Consider the following 16,275-nt stretch of genomic DNA (forward strand, 5'->3'; position numbering starts at 1 on the left):
GCTGTCTAGGTTGGTCATAACTTTTCTTCCAAGGAGTAAGCGTCTTTCAACTTCATGGCTGCAGTCACCATCTGCAGTGATTTTGGAGCCCCCAAAAATAAAGTCTGACACTGTTTCTACTGTTTCCCCATCTATTTCCCATGAAGTGATGGGACCAGATGCCATGATCTTCGTTTTCTGAATATTGAGCTTTAAGCCAACTTTTTCTCTCTCCTCTTTCACTTTCATCAAGAGGCTTTTTAGCTCCTCTTCACTTTCTGCCATAAGGGTGGTGTCATCTGCACATCTGAGGTTATTGATATTTCTCCAGGCAATCTTGATTCCAGCTTGTGCTTCTTCCAGTCCAGCGTTTCTCATGATGTACTCTGCATAGAAGTTAAATAAGCAGGGTGACAATATACAGCCTTGACGTACTCCTTTTCCTATTTGGAACCAGTCTGTTGTTCCATGTCCAGTTCTAACTGTTGCTTCCTGGCCTGCATACAGATTTCTCAAGAGGCAGGTTAGGTGGTCTGGTATTCCCATCTCTTTCAGAATTTTCCACAGTTTATTGTGATCCACACAGTCAAAGGCTTTGGCATAGTCAATAAAGCAGAAATAGATGTTTTTCTGGAACTCTCTTGCTTTATCCATGATCCAGCGGATGTTGGCAATTTGATCTCTGGTTCCTCTGCCTTTTCTAAAACCAGCTTGAACATCAGGAAGTTCACGGTTCACATATTGCTGAAGCCTGGCTTGGCAGGTAACAAATGGGCAGGCTGCAATATGTTGACCACAGTGAGTGGTGGGGATCCTCACAAGCTGGAGGCTCCCAACTTCAGCTAACATAACCTTATCAACTCCAGCTGACTGTATGTAAGTGACAATAAGGACCCAGAGATGAAAGATTTTCCAAGTTTTCAAAGATGGAAAGTTAGTGTATTCTTTAGAATTAGGTTTAGCTGGGAGTAATGACCTGCAAAGTCCATCCAAGTCTTTCCAAGTCAATCTCCTGGCCATGCTAGACCTTCCGGCTGGGCAAGCCCTCCTGTGATCATGGTAGGAAAACCACTGGATCTGCAGGCAAACTTCCTCACTTGAGTCCTTGTTCTGCCACATACTGGCTGAATAGACCATAAATACTTTTTAAACTGTAAATGGGAACAGTGTTCCCCTTACCTGCTTCATGAGGATTTGGGGAGGACTCAAAGTGATACATTTCGGGTATCACTTATGTAAAAGCCCACTGTTTATTTATTTTTAAAAATAATTTATTTATTTGGCTGGGCTGGCTCTTCCTTGCTGCGTGGGGGCTTTCTCTAGTTGTGGAAAGCAGGGGCCACTCTCTGGTTGTGGTGCGAGGGCTTCTCGTTGCAGCGGCTTCTCCTGTTGCACAGCACGAGCTCTAGAGCGTTCAGATTTCAGTGGTTGTGGCACGTGGGCTCAGTAATTGTGGCTCCCAGGCTTGGTTGCTCTGAGGCACGTGGGATCGTCCCAGATCAGGGATTGAACCCAGGTCTCCTGCACTGGCAGGCGGATTCTTTACCACTGAGCCACCAGGGAAGCCCAAAGCCCTTTGTTTAAAAGAAACAAGATAGCTAAGCAGCTATGTACACAAATTTGCCTTTTCATACTATTCAAGGGGTTCTCAAGGCAAGAATGCTGAGTGGTTTGCCATTCCCTTCTCCAGTGGACCACATTCTGTCAGACCCCTCCATCATGACCCATCCAGATTGTTCTGGAGCAGGAAAGATCATGTAATGCCCTTTATTCCCCTCTCCTCCAGAAGTGGAAACTGTTTCTAGATAAACCAGAGACACCCTCTCAAGTTAATAAATTCCATACAACCTACAGTAGTTAAGTGATGCAAAAACAAGGTTGTGAAGAGGAAGGGGGCTCAGCTGGCAACTGGCAGGGTGACTGGTGCAGGGACACCTTGCACAGAAGCGCGGTGCACGAGCCCTTGAACTTGCTGGCTCGATGAGCACCAAGCTTTGGCAGTGGGTGGATGAACGCCAAGTTTTGGCAGTGGGTGGCTCCTGCTGAGTAATGCCAGAGGGGATGCCAGAGTCACAGGTTTTGCTTTATTATTATTTGTAAAAGTTTTGGAACCTAAAGTTCCCTAAAAGCCCTTTCTCAAAGAATCACACAGTGATAAAGACTTGGTAAAACTGTAGTTTTGTGTATGATGGAGTCTTGTAGAGTGACCAGAAGGAAGCCCAGGTCTGTAGTTAGAGAGAGAAACCTAGCTTGACCATAAAAATGAGGTTACACTGCAGAGCAACTCACACCACATATATCTCAATGTAAACCAGCCTCCTAGTTATTTTACCATCAGATTCAGGATATACAACCGTGACTGTGCGTGTATGCATGCTAAGTCACTTCAGTCGTGTCTGACTCTTTGTGACCCTATGGACCACAGCCTACCAGGCTCCTTTGTCCGTGGGATTCTCCAGGAGAGATTACTGGAGTGGGGTTGCCATTTTCTTCTCCAGGGGATCTTCCCCACCCTGGGATCGAACCCACATCTCTTCATCTCTGCATTGGCAAGCAGGTTCTTTACCACTAGTGCCACCTGGGAAGCCCACAGCCGTGACTGGCCAGACTCTAAATCTCTCAGCATCTGCCTTACACAAGGTTGTCATTTAATGTTTAATGAATAAATATACCGTCCACTGAAGGAAGGAAGGACACTGCCCGCTTGTGTTTGAGGAATAACATAGCTGGGAGGTAACAAGGCCAAGGATCTGAATTTTTAGCCAGCTCGTGTCAATTCTCTGGACTATGTTAGATAAACATACACCATCAGACTGCATTTCTGCTAAACATGGAATTTATTGGTATCATTCAGTACAACTTTAGTCCTGCCTTTCCCAACCCCAGGCCTGTTGACAGTCCTTTAAAAATCAGGCTACATTACTTTGGAGGAAAATATGTCCACTTAACATGTTTAAAGAAATGCTAGAAAATTTTATTCCTATCAAAAAAAAATTGTTTTATTTACCCCCTCAGCTACTTGACTTCTAACAGAGTGCATGTTGATCTAAAGTCCATGTGACTTCACACCAACCAGGTACTAACTTCCTTAAGGGATTTCTTTGCAGATACCAAATGACACAGTCCTGAGCTATGCAGAGAGGCCTAAGGGAAGCCAACATGTTCCAGATTTTCTTCCTCTTGTGAGCCTAGTCTTTGATTGGGCCAAAGGTCTTACTGGAGAGAAAAAATACTCAAGAAAACAAGCAAAGTGGGAAGCTGAAAAAATGCAACATCTGCAGAGCCCTGAGGGCATTTGAAGTGACCAAAATTGTAATATTGTTGTTCAGAGGCTGTTGTGGACCCTGGCCTGGGGGGATGCTGAAGACAGGTGAGAGAGAAATGGGTGTGACTGTATCACCGAGGCCTCCTTGGGACACACTGGTTGTTGGTGGGGTTAGTTCCTTTAAAATTGGATCTGAATCTGTCTCATACTGAGCTAAGGAAACAAGATTAACAGTTTTCCTGTTTCTTGATTCCTCATTCAAGAAAATTGGGTGAAAGCCAACTTTTAAGTAAGCTTTGTGATAGTAGTATTTTAAAATAAAGGAAGAATGAAGGAATAAGCTGGCCTGAAACAGGAGAGCACAGAACTGCCCATGACTCAGCTGGAAACCCACCCCTCCCACTTTTGTTTCCTAAACTGGCCTGTGGCTTCTGCTCACCATTTTTCTATCAGACCACACTGCAGGAGTTACCAGAGGCAAACTGAACACACATTTGTGGTTTATTACCCTATGGGAATACTGTGCCAGTGCATTTATGTGACATACAGGAGGCTGAGAATGTCTCAACAGGCGAAGACAGCATCCCAAAGCCCTTGGCCGTGCTCCCGCGCAGCAAGGGCAACCTCTTCTTCAAACTTCCTTGATGGTATCCAGGATGTGAAGGGCACCAAGGAAGTCCCTCTGCCCTTCAGCTGGCGGAACACTCTGCTAGTTGATGCAGTTCTTTGTGATTCTTCGACTTCTGTCCACCTGTCGGATGCTGTCTGCGACATTAATGGTGACTTCTTTCGCAGACGTCCGCTTAGTGTCCCTTTTAGCCTGTTAAAAAGTTTAATGCGGTGAATTGAGTTACTAGGAAATATCCAAAGGTCCTCATATTGGCATTAATCTCTTGAAGTTGTTACACACACACACACACACACACAGAGGCAGGAAGAATAACTCATAAGGACACATGCACGAATACTCCTTTTCATAGGCTGTTCTGTTGAATCTCTTTTAGCAACCTAGCGCAGAGCTTGGCATAAGAGATGCTTGGTAAAGCAGTGTTGAAGGAATGAATGAATCAATTAGCAAAGGTCCATCAAAGGGCAATGGGAAGGATTTTACGGTTAGCTTTGGTAGAATAGCTAAGGGTTTGAGCTTTGGAGTCAGACAGACTTTGGTTTGAACACTGACTTTATAATTTCACTGTAGGCAAGTTTTTTTCTAAACTCTCTAACCCTTAGATGAGTTTCCTCATCTGTAAGATGGAAGATAATAATAGTACCTAACTCATAAGGTTATTATAAGCACTAAATAAGATAAAGCTGAGTGCCGAAGAATTGATGCTTTTGAACTGTGGTGTTGGAGGAGTCTTGAGAGTCCCTTGGACTGCAAGGAGATCCAACCAGTCCATCCTAAAGGAGATCAGTCCTGAGTGTTCAGTTGGAAGGACTGATGTTGAAGCTGAAACTTCAATACTTTGGCCACCTCATGTGAAGAGGTGACTCATTGGAAAAGACTCGGATGCTGGGAGGGATTGGGGACAGGAGGAGAAGGGGATGACAGAGGATGAGATGGCTGGATGGCATCACTGACTCGATGGACCTGAGTTTGAGTGAACTCTGGGAGCTGGTGATGGACAGAGAGGCCTGGCATGCCACAATTCACGGGGTCACAAAGAGTCGAACATGACTGAGCGACTGAACTAAGATAATGAATATAAGATACAATGCCTGTCACTAACCAAAATGAGGAAAAAAAAAAAAAAAAAAGACCTGGTAAGTATGATAAGTAGAAAATAGGATAAATTGTCCACTTCTTTTTTCTTCAATTTTTTAGTTAAATGAAAGATTCTTTAAATTCCACAGTGCCTTACAGTTTTTGAAAGTTTTACACACATGATTTCATGTAATCCTATAATAACTCTTCCCCCCCACACACCAAAACCCTATTATCGCCCCCTCTCTCCTTACCTCTCTGCACACGTTTGTCCTCTAAATCTGTAGATTACCCACTTCTAAGTGAAGACACACCAGTGAGATAAGTCCAGGATTGATATTAAATACTAAAGCACTGACTAAATTGCAGATTCCTCACGCATATGTGCACAATCCTCGCATTTCCCCTCAAGAGAAGACAACCTTAACCAGTTGGGGGGGTGGGGGGTGGGGGACAGTAATTCTGAGCCCCTTCTTCTCAGTGATCACGTGCGTCAAGTGAGCAACAGACAGGCCTCCCGAGTCGTTGCCATCTTGGACAGAGATGTGTGTGCTCCCAACCCCCAGGCCAGGGTGGCCCTCTGCCCAGCTGCAGAGAGTGCAGACATCAAACAGCCTCAGGCTGTCTCTTCAGGGTGGTCTCAGCTGCAGAAAGCCCCCTCACCCTGGGCCCTCCTTCCCTGAGGTGGCCCAATGAGAGGGTGCCGCAGGGTTATAAACGCCTAGCTATCTGACCCAAAGCAGGCCAGCCCTGACTGGCCATTTAGCTCCAGGGCCCCCCGTGGGGTGGGGTCGCCGAGGCTATGGTCAGGGCCTCACTGTGGCTCCATTTCCTCTGCCCCACTCCTGCTTCCGGCCCCCTCTCCCACAGTGCTGACTTCCCAAAGAACATCCCACAGGATGACATCTCAGAGCTGGCTTCCTGGAAAACAAGTCTCAGATGTGTGGGAGCATCTCTCAGCATAAGCATCTCCCCATTCTGGGTGTGAGTCTAGAGTTGACAGAAGCCTCTTTTTCATACAACATGGTTCCTGAACATAAGCCAATGATTTCATCTGTAGTGCATCCTAAGACGTGGTAGCCTGTTGCCTCACTGGATAATAACTGCCCTGTTGTATTTAAACAGATGAAATGCAGGTTTCTAACAGACGCTTACTCCTTGGAAGAAAAGTTATGACCAACCTAGACAGCATATTAAAAAGCAGACATTACTTTCCCAACAAAGGTCCGTCTAGTCAAGGCTATGGTTTTTCCAGTAGTTGTATATGGATGTGAGAGTTGGACTATAAAGAAAGCTGAGCACCGAAGAATTGATGCTTTTGAACTGTGGTGTTGGAGAAGACTCTTGAGAATCCCTTGGACTGCCAGGAGATCCAACTAGTCCATCCTAAAGGAAATCAGTCCTGAATGTTCACTGGAAGGACTGATGTTGAAGCTGAAACTCCAATACTTTGGCCACCTGATGTGAAGAACTGACTCATTTGAAAAGACCCTGATGCTGGGAAAGATGGAAGGTGGGAGGAGAAGGGGACGACAGAGGATGAGATGGCTGGATGGCATCACCAGGTCGATGGACATGAGTTTGAGTGAACTCCAGGAGTTGGTGATGGACAGGGAGGCCTGGTGTGCTGCAGTCCATGGGGTTGCAAAGAGTCGGACACGACGGAGCGACTGAACTGAACTGAACTGAACAGGTCGCATAAATCCTGTGTAGTGGCTGCTGGCGATGCTGCTCTTAGATGCTCTCCACTTGGCTGGTGCCTCCATCCCTCAACTGTTTTGAGTTCTGGCTGCTAATCACTCAGAGCTGCACCCTTCTTTCAAGAATTGCCTTCATCTGATTGGAGCCATCTCACCCAGAAATACCAAACAGGTTATACCTGAATTTCTAGAGATAGCCCAAAGCTAATGCCTGATCATGGGGAATATAAAGACTGGCCCTTTTGCCTCAAGGGGGTATAAATCCATGAGGCCATTCATGCTCTGGAGCTCCCTGTGGGATCAGGCTGAGGCGGCAGCTACAACTATTCAGCTGAGCTCAGTATTTGCAGAACTTGGTCCTCTGCCCCACCCTGCATCCCACCACCTTAAGGGTTTCACCTAAGACTATGCTTTTACTCACTTACTTGCACAAGAATCCTCATGTCAAGCTCTGCTTCCAGGGAACCTGACCTAAGATAATACTTCATGGGTAATTTGGGGGATGTTTATCGATCATTTTGACTATATGCAACTTTAGCCTTATTCACTGATTTCATCAGATAGGATTTCATTGTTTTCCTCATCAAGTTCCCAGCACCTAGCATAGTCTGAGACATAGAAAAGTGAAGTCACTCAGTTGTGTCCGACTCTTTGCGACCCCGTGGACTGTAGGCCACCAGGCTCCTCCATCCATGGGATTCTGCAGGCAAGAATACTGGAGTGGGTTGCCATTTCCTTCTCCAGGGGATCTTTCCGACCCAGGAATTGAACCCAGGTCTCCTGCATTGTAGGCAGACGCTTTAACCTCTGAGCCACCAGGGAAGCCCTAAGCCTTCAATTTAACTTTGGTTGAATAAATGGGTGAATGAATGAATAAACACATATCTGAGAATGTACCCTTTCTTTAACTATCAGTAGTCAATACTGTCTAAGAATTTAGTCTTGCTCTTGGGGCTTCCCTGGTGGCTCAGATGGTAAAGAATTTGCCTGCAATGCAGGAGACCCAGGTTTGATCTTCCAGACCCAGGGATCAAACCTGGGTCTGGAAGATCCCCTGGAGAGGGGAATGGCTACCCACTCCAGTATGCTTGCCTGGAGAATTCCATGGACAGAGGAGCCTGGTGGGCTACAGCCCATGGGGTTGCAAAGAGTCAGACTCGACTGACACTTTCACTTTTCACTTAGGTCCTCCACACCTTAACTGGCACTAGGGCCTAGCAGTGACTTTTATGGGTTTATTTTTTTCCTAAAAGCAGAAAACCCATAGAGTCCACAACCATTTTTGTTTCTGAAATATAACAGTAGTGATTATGAGGTTGATTCCATCTGATTTCAATTTGGGGTGTTATTGCATAAAAGCTTAGAGGGCTGCAGCACGGAGGAGAGACACAGAGGCCTTATTTGAAATGAGCCAAGGGGAGGGCGGCATTCCCATCAAACCAGTAGGCAGTAAGAGAGCTTTCCAGAATGGAAATGTAAACTTTCTGAACTGTAGAACTGCTTTTCTTTAGAGTTATTGGCAAGGTTTCACAAAGTTATTAAAAATTCTACACAGAAAGTGCTCTTGCTCCATGGTTCAATCTGCCTTCATAAGTTTAAAAAAATCCAAGCAAACGTTTAATAGTTGGATGATCGTTAGTTTTTCAGCCTGTTTAAGAGTTAAAGGCTACAAAGCAGTCATTCCCAGAAAAGCCGCAGAATATGTACAGTTTGCATCTCAAGTACACTGGAGCAATTAAAAAAAAATTTATTTGGTTGTGCTGAGTCTTCTATCTTTGTGGTGGCATATGAAATCTTTAATGGCAGCAGTTGAGGCAGGTGGGATCCAATTCCCTGACTAGGGATCGAACCCACCCCCTGAGTTGGGAGCCCTGAGTCCCAGCCTCTGGACAACCAGGGAAGTCCATGGGGCAATTTCTTAAATCTGTGAATAAAAAGCCTGACAATGAAGACGTTCAAAGGACAAGCTTTGGGGGCCAGATAGACTTGGCATGAGGCTTTGCCATTAGTTAGCCTAAGAGCGGGCTGCAGTCCACAGGGTCGCAAAAGAATTGGACACAGCTTAGCAACTAAACAACAAGCTGTACAAGACATTGCTTTAACCTCTGAAACTCAGCTCCCTTATCTGAAAGAGGGAATAATGCTTGTTTCTTAGTGGTTTTTGTAAGGAGGGTTTGGGAAAGAATTAAGCATGTCAGTTCAGTTCAGTCGCTCAGTCGTGTCCGACTCTGCAACCCCATGAATCGCAGCATGCCAGGCCTCCCTGTCCATCACCAACTCCCAGAGTTCACTCAAACTCATGTCCATCGACTCAGTGATGCCATCCAGCCATCTCATTCTCTGTCGTCCCCTTCTCCTCCTGCCCCCAATCCCTCCCAGCATCAGAGTCTTTTCCAATGAGTCAGCTCTTCGCATGAGGTGGCCAAAGTACTGGAGTTTCAGCTTTAGCATCATTCCTTCCAAAGAAATCCCAGGGTTGATCTCCTTCAGAATGGACTGGTTGGATCTCCTTACAGTCCAAGGGACTCTCAAGAGTCTTCTCCAACACCACAGTTCAAAAGCATCAATTCTTCGGTGCTCAGCTTTCTTTATAGTCCAACTCTCACATCCATATACAACTACTGGAAAAACCATAGCCTTGACTAGACGGACTTAACATTAATAGGGTGATCAGCTTCTCCTGGCTTGCCCAAGACTGTCTCCAAATAAAATCCCACATTCTGGGAATCTTTCTTGTTCTACTGAAACCATCACTATTGGTGAAAGTGAAAGTCGCTCAGTCGTGTCCAGCTCTTTGCAACCCCATGACTATACAGTCCATGGAATTCTCCAGGCCAGAACCCTATTGGTGGGGCTACTTCTAAATACCAACAATAATAATAACTCTACATGATCTGTCTTTGAATAAAGAACAAACTGGAGTTCTGTATTCTAATAATGGGCACAGATGATTCCAAGCCATAAACAAATCCACTTTCAAATAATTACAGTATATTTAATATGACAAATGAAACAATTAGAACAACAGTGCATTGACTTAAAACAGGAAAGAGAAACTTCCGAGTCTGAGACCTCAGAGAGGCAACCACCCTTTTTATAATGGCACAATTATCTAGGAGGTTGGCAGTTGCTAAAATGTAGTTACAACTTGGAAACCTCAGATTTGAAGCCCAAATGAGACGGACAAAGAAGATGAATGAGAAAGAGAACCACAAGGCCAGAGAATTTGTCTAGAAGTTCCAAGAAGTAAGCTGTTTTGCCCTCTTTTGACAAGAGCTATATAGGTACACAGAATAATTACACCACTTGTGCTTCTGGGACCATGGCATTTTGTATGACACAGATATTTCCCCCTCTGATGTGGTTTTTAGCCATCTGAGCCTTTTAATTTAACAGCCAACTCTTTTTATTCAATGACAGGAAAGCAAAATGTGTCCCTATTGCAATTATTGGCTTAAAAAAGAAAATCTTATGGTCCTTAACTCAATGCTGAGAGAAGCCTGTTTGGCACCTTTTCCTTTTGTGGCTGTCTGCTAATTCAATCCTTCCACTTTTAAAATTCTTGTCTTGCGAGTTTTATCACCATTGGCTTTTGTTAATGGCCACACTCTTGTTTCTCACCCAGTTTTACAGCTTTTCTATTTTCCCCTCGCCTTGTTTTAATTTCTGCAGGTTTAGAACCATAGATTTTAGTCCTCTCGATACTGCCTTTTTAATTAATAGTAACTTACTGGCTGCCATTTCTCAAGGGCAACCAGACTGACTGTGATAACTTCCTGGCAGATGGATGTGCTTCTTTCGAGGTTTTAAAAGTCAATGAGCCAGCTCATTCCCGCAAAAGGAGACCTGAACTCAAGAGGGCAGCTACATCTCCTCAGCCTTTTCTCACTTTTCTCCCAAATGGAAATGGTGATGGTCTTTGCTTTATTTTGACTCCACGAATATACCTAACAGGGCTGTACTGACCTTTTTGCAGCTCCTTGTAGACAATGAAGAAAAACAAGGCTTCTTGAGATCAAAATGTTTTTTGAAAATGTATTTATTTATTGATGACTGTGCCGGGTCTTCACTGCTGTGGATGAGCTTTCTCTAGTTGCAGTGAGCAGGGCCTGCTTTTTGCTGCAGTGCACAGGCTTCTCATTGCACTGGCTTCCCTAGTTGCAGAGCACAGATTTAGTTGCTATGCGGCCTGTGGGATCTTAGTTCCCCAACCAGGGATCTAACCCGGCGTCCCCTGCAATGGCAGGCGGATTCTTAACCATTGGACCACCTGGTAGTCCATGAGACCATGATTTATCAGACACCAATGTTCTATGTAACTAGTATTTTTTATAAATTATAAAAATGATATGTAATTATGGTAAAAAGAAATTCACAGAGTAGGGAAGGGTACAGTGATGAGCAACACTTGCTCCCATGCTGGGGCCACACCGTGCTTTCCCCAGAGGTGATCACAGCTAATCATTTCTTAGGGAGTGTTGAAGGGATTTTCTAAGTGGACACAGGATGGGGCTGTCTCATTTCCTCTCCTGGTACTCTGTACTTTCTTCTTGGCCTTTAACCAGAGATTGGGTTATCTATTTATCTGCTTGTTTACATGCTTATTTTTACATCTTCATTAGATTAAAACTTCAAGGGGGTAGGGACCCAGTCTGGTATTCCCAGCATCTAATTTACTGCCTAATACATAACAGACAGCTGACAATCTGATGAAGGACTTAAGTGTAAAGATACATCTTCAGAAAGAAAGAGAAAAAAAATCCCTGGGAGGAGAACCTGTTTGCATTGCCCTGCCTAAACATTCTAGAACTTTCCTACAGGATTTCAATCATGCTCATTATTAATTGTTCCTTGGACCATCCCTGAAAAATGGCCAGGAATGCAGCTGTGTACTCTTTTTCTGAGGAGGCAGCTGAAGTCACTCAGGCTAAAGCAATTTGCCCAAAGTCAGCGTCAACAGGTAAAGAATCTGTCTATAATGCAGGAAGACCTGGGTTTGATCCCTGGGTTGGGAAGATGCCCTGGAGAAGGGAATGGCTATGTATTCCAGTATTCTTGCCTGGAGAATTCCATGGACAGAGGAACTTGGCAGGCTACAGTCCATGGGGGTCACAAAAAGTTGGACACAACTGAATGACTCACTTTCATTTTCTTTCACAATGTCAACAGGGGTGGTGAGTTGAACTAAAGATGGTAGGAGGGTGGATGTGGGCTTTGGGTCTCACATGTAGATTCCTACAATCGCCAGCATGCACACTAAACTCTCCACCACTTTGCTTCAGGAAATGGGACACAGATCATAGGGTTTGGAGGCAGACAGACCTGGATTTGAACTCCAGCACAGCCAGACACTACTCCCTGTGCCGCGGCGGCCTTACCTTTCCAAGCCTGTTTCCCAGCCGGGGAATGAATGGTGCTGCTGACCACTTACACTGTGAGGGGGAAAGATAATGCCACGTATATACACACGGTGTCTGGTTCACCGTAGACACGGAAATGTTGGTTCTTCCTCTCTGCCTTCCCAAAAGATGAAAGCTTGAGCCTTGACAGCTACAACTCAAGACATTTTTCTTCTTTTCCATCTCGCCCCATTAAAAGGAGACACACAATAACAGACTTCTAGCTGTTCCCCCAATTCCAGGAATTTATTTGGCATTAATGTGAGGTTGTTCAGGAAACATTTGATCGCAGCAACTCCACCGAGAGCCAGGATACTAGCCTCCAAAGGCAGGAGTCAGGCCATGCCTCGGGCAAAACTCTCAATATGTTATGTTAGCTGCTCATTAGTGTCCTACTCTCTGCAACCCCATGGACGGTAGCCTGCCAGGCTCCTGTGTCCGTGGAGTTCTCCAGGCAAGAATACTGGAGTGGGTTGCCATTTTCTTCTCCAGGGTGGCATTAACACGAGGTTGTTCAGGAAACATTTGATCTCAGCAACTCCACCAAGGGCCAAGATACTAGCCTCCAAAGGCAGGGGTCAGACCATGCCTTGGGCAAAATTCTCAAGAGCTCCCCAAACCTAAAGCAAATCCTACACAAAACACAGCCACTTGTGCTAGTTCAGGCTAACCAAGTCTAGGGGTTTTTATTTATCAGGTATCTGGTGCCAAAAGGAGTTGTTGCTTTCCAACTTAAACCTCAGATAGATCAAATGCTAGGAGGGCAGTAGAACCTGCTTTAGAAAAACAGTTGGCTCCAAGGGAACAGTCATCAATCATATGATGGTGGCACGGGGGGTGGGGTTGGGTGAGTTGGGAGTGGACCCGTGGGAAATCTTTCTAGTCTTAATGAAGTCCCAGGCTGACCGCATTCATCAACAATTGGTGAGTTAATATACCATATTTGTTTTTCTCTTTCTGACTTACTTCACTCTGTATAACAGGCTCGAGACATTGCTGTATTGCACAGGGAACCCAGCCAGGCACTCTGATGATCTAGAGGGGTGGGGTGAGAGGAGCGGAGAGAGGCGATATATGTGTAATTATGGCTGATTTGTGTTGTTGTAGGACAAAAACCATCACAATTTGTAAAGCGATTTTCCTCCAATTAAAAAATCAATTAAAAAACCAATCAGTGAGTACATGCTAGGTGCACACTCCTGAAGCAGGCTCAGGGGACAATGGAGGAATACAAAGGAGAATAAGAAGGTCTCTGCCCTGCTGCTGCTGCTGCCGCTAAGTCGCTTCAGTCGTGTCTGACTCTGTGCAACTCTATGGACAGCAGCCCACCAGGCTCCTTTGTCCACAGGATTCTCTAGGCAAGAATACTGGAGTGGGGTGCCATTTCCTTCTCCATCTCTGCCCTGAGTCTTCTCATCAAACTGGTTTTTCTGCAGACCCTTAGGTGAAGAGCGAGTCTTGCAATTCTTCATCTACATAAGGTTGCAGCTAATATATACTTGCAATTGTGGAAATCACCACACACACACCCCACCCCTAAACTGCTTCTTTGCTTCCTTTTCCCAGGCTCAGACTAGAACATGCATCAAAGGAGGCCCCTTCTACCCGGTCTTCCTTTCCTGTTGTCCTAAATGTGCCTTTTTTTTTCGCTCTCTCCTTTTAAGGTCATGTTTTTGTTTCTCCAAGAGAAACTCACATTTCCTTTCCAAACTCATGGATCTTATATTACCGCCACCAGGAGAAATTCTGGGTTGGTTTCATCCTCCTTTTGGGATTACACCCCTGCCTTCAGGTCACACCCACATCCACATCTCTGAGGCTTCACCTACCTTTCCTGGACCGTGCCAAGCCTTGCTGACAATTAGACACTGGAGAGAGAAGGGGGCTGGGAGCAAAGAAGGGAGAGGCTACTTAGCTGAGAACCAGTCCAGGCATCGGCTAATTTGTTTGGCAAGGTCTGGCTACTCTAACGAGAATAATAAAGCAAACCCCAAAAGATGAAGCTTCTGAGGATGTGAAGGCTCCACTGGGAGGCCGGCCACAGACCAGAGTTTCGTGTGGCCAGAGCCGCCTCCATATTTACTTCTCTGCCTTGGCTGAATAGTTGAGGAGACAGCTCTGGAGGAGGAAGACAGGAGTCCTCAGCCTGGAGAAACGGGTTGGAGAGTCATGTCTGGAGGCGGCCCCGAGCTCCCGAGCAATTCATTGGCATGGGAGAACAGGCAGCTACAGAGCTCCCCTTGTGTTGTCTGCTGGGCTCAGGGAGGGGTGGGGAGGAGACCGCCGATGACCTATCAGCTGCTTTTCAATCTAAAAGGTCCCAGGTGACTGGAGCAGATCAAGGCTTAACAGAGAAAGAAAGAGCGCCCCACCGAGACAGTTCCAACTCGTGAAGCATCACTTCTGTCACATTCTTTCTGCCCGTTATCACCTCTTAACACCAGGCATGAGACAGAGGCCAGTGGGAACTGAAAGAAAGATGTGGTTGGTCTGATGAGGTGTGGATTGGAGCAGGGCTCCGAATGCAAGGTGCAGCTGCTCATAGGCATCAGCTGCCCCATCACCCTTCGGAAAGTGATCTGAACTATGGGGATCGCTAGGGAGGAGAAGGGGATGACAGAGGATGAGATGATTGGATGGCCTCACCGACTCAACGGACATGAGTTTGAGTAAGCTGCGGGAGTTGGTGATGGACAGGGAGGCCTGGCGTGCTGCGATTCATGGGGCTGCAAAGAGTCGGACACGACTGAGCGACTGAACTGAGCTGAACTACCATCCCCTACCAGGGACCTTTCATTTCCTTCGCAACACGATTTCGAATCTGTAAGGCTTTGTTCATTTACCCTGTGTTACCTGCCTCCCCAGGCTCAGTGCCATTAAAATCGGCAGCTGCCTCTTCCACTCCTGGACCCTTGGCATCAGAACAGTGCCTGGCACCCAGACAGCACTCCGTGGGTGAGCATCAGATGAATGAATCCAAAACGTTCTTACACTACTCGACAAGGAAATTTTCCACACCAGGTGAGGATTGCCTTTAACCCACAAACACGGTCTGTCAATCTGAACGGGACTACTGAGTAGACATGGGCATGATGATGCATGCTTCATGAACAGGTTCTTCTGGAGAAGGGAAGCTTTAAAAAAGTGCCCAAGAACCCTTAGCTGGTGGCCCGATGATGTCCAGGGGAACACTGTTAAGTACTAACAGGTGATCTTGCGGGAGCCAAAGGCAGATCGGAAAAGGCCAGTGGATACTGCCTGAGCCAGACACAGAAGACTCAGGAAGCTCTAGCCTGGAGTACGAAACACACCAGGAAGAGACGGTGTGTCAAAAGCCCTGGATGGAAAAGGAAGAAAATAATTTTCTCTTTATTTAAAAGATTTATGTATTTGTGTATTTTTTGGCTGTGCTGGGTCTTTGTTGCTGCGTGCGGGCTTTCTCTAGTTACAGCAGCTCAGTCATTGAGGCACACAAGCTTTAGTTGCTCTCTGGCATGTGGGATCTTCCAGGACCAGGGATTGAACTGCTGTCCCTTGCATTGGCAGGCAGACTCTTAACCACTAGATCACCAGGGAAGCCCAATCCTTTTTTTTTTTTTTTAAAGCAGATTCTAGGCAGCTGAGAGCTGTGTTAACAGAAGCTTCAGAGGTGGGCCTGTCTTGTAAGCTGACACCTTTGGTAGAAATCTTTGCCCTTGAGGAAGACAGGACAACTTGTGGCTGGTGAGGTCTCAGGACTGGAAGACCACTGATGCACTTCAGCAATTGTCTGAACGCTTATCTGCTCCTTGATCTTATTTTGGAAATACTTAGTACACAGCATTGTTCGCTGAATCTGAAAACACAAAAGCTGTGTGTTGGGCTTATCAGTGTGTGCCATCTCCCCCCCAGCGCTGTGCTAGTCATGTTGCTCAGATGTGTGATCCTCACTCCCAGCCACACAGTTTTCAGTGCGGCTGGAGCCTAGGCGGGGTGGGCTCTACCCGGCCCCCTTTTAACTACCACACAGTGGGGAGAGCTTTCCTGAAGCACCCGAGGCTCCATTCTTATCTGTACACTGGAGACAACAATATCCACACTGTGAAGATCAGTGATATGACGAAGTGCTTAGACCCCAGGCTGCATGTAGAAGACCTAAGAAAGATGGGACTAAGCGCAGCTTACTGGCCTTACATTCTTATGGTCCCTAACTGGAACTCATCTGCTGCCAGTTAGCATGTTAAGTGA

General features: G+C 46.0%; 1 protein-coding gene across 1 annotated transcript in view; it reads right to left on the reverse strand.

Moving 5' to 3' along the window:
- Window positions 1-3,796: 3,796 nt before the first annotated feature.
- The window catches only part of BAALC (BAALC binder of MAP3K1 and KLF4), an 89,100-nt gene continuing 76,621 nt past the window's right edge, over window positions 3,797-16,275 (reverse strand). Inside the window, exon 3 of the mRNA XM_052651973.1 lies at window positions 3,797-4,064. Coding sequence (XP_052507933.1) covers window positions 3,954-4,064 — 111 coding nt within the window. The 3' untranslated portion in view covers window positions 3,797-3,953. The remainder of the gene's footprint in view (window positions 4,065-16,275) is intronic.

The sequence above is a fragment of the Budorcas taxicolor genome, chromosome 14 (genome assembly GCF_023091745.1).
Source record: "Budorcas taxicolor isolate Tak-1 chromosome 14, Takin1.1, whole genome shotgun sequence".
Classification (NCBI taxonomy): Eukaryota; Metazoa; Chordata; class Mammalia; order Artiodactyla; family Bovidae; genus Budorcas; species Budorcas taxicolor.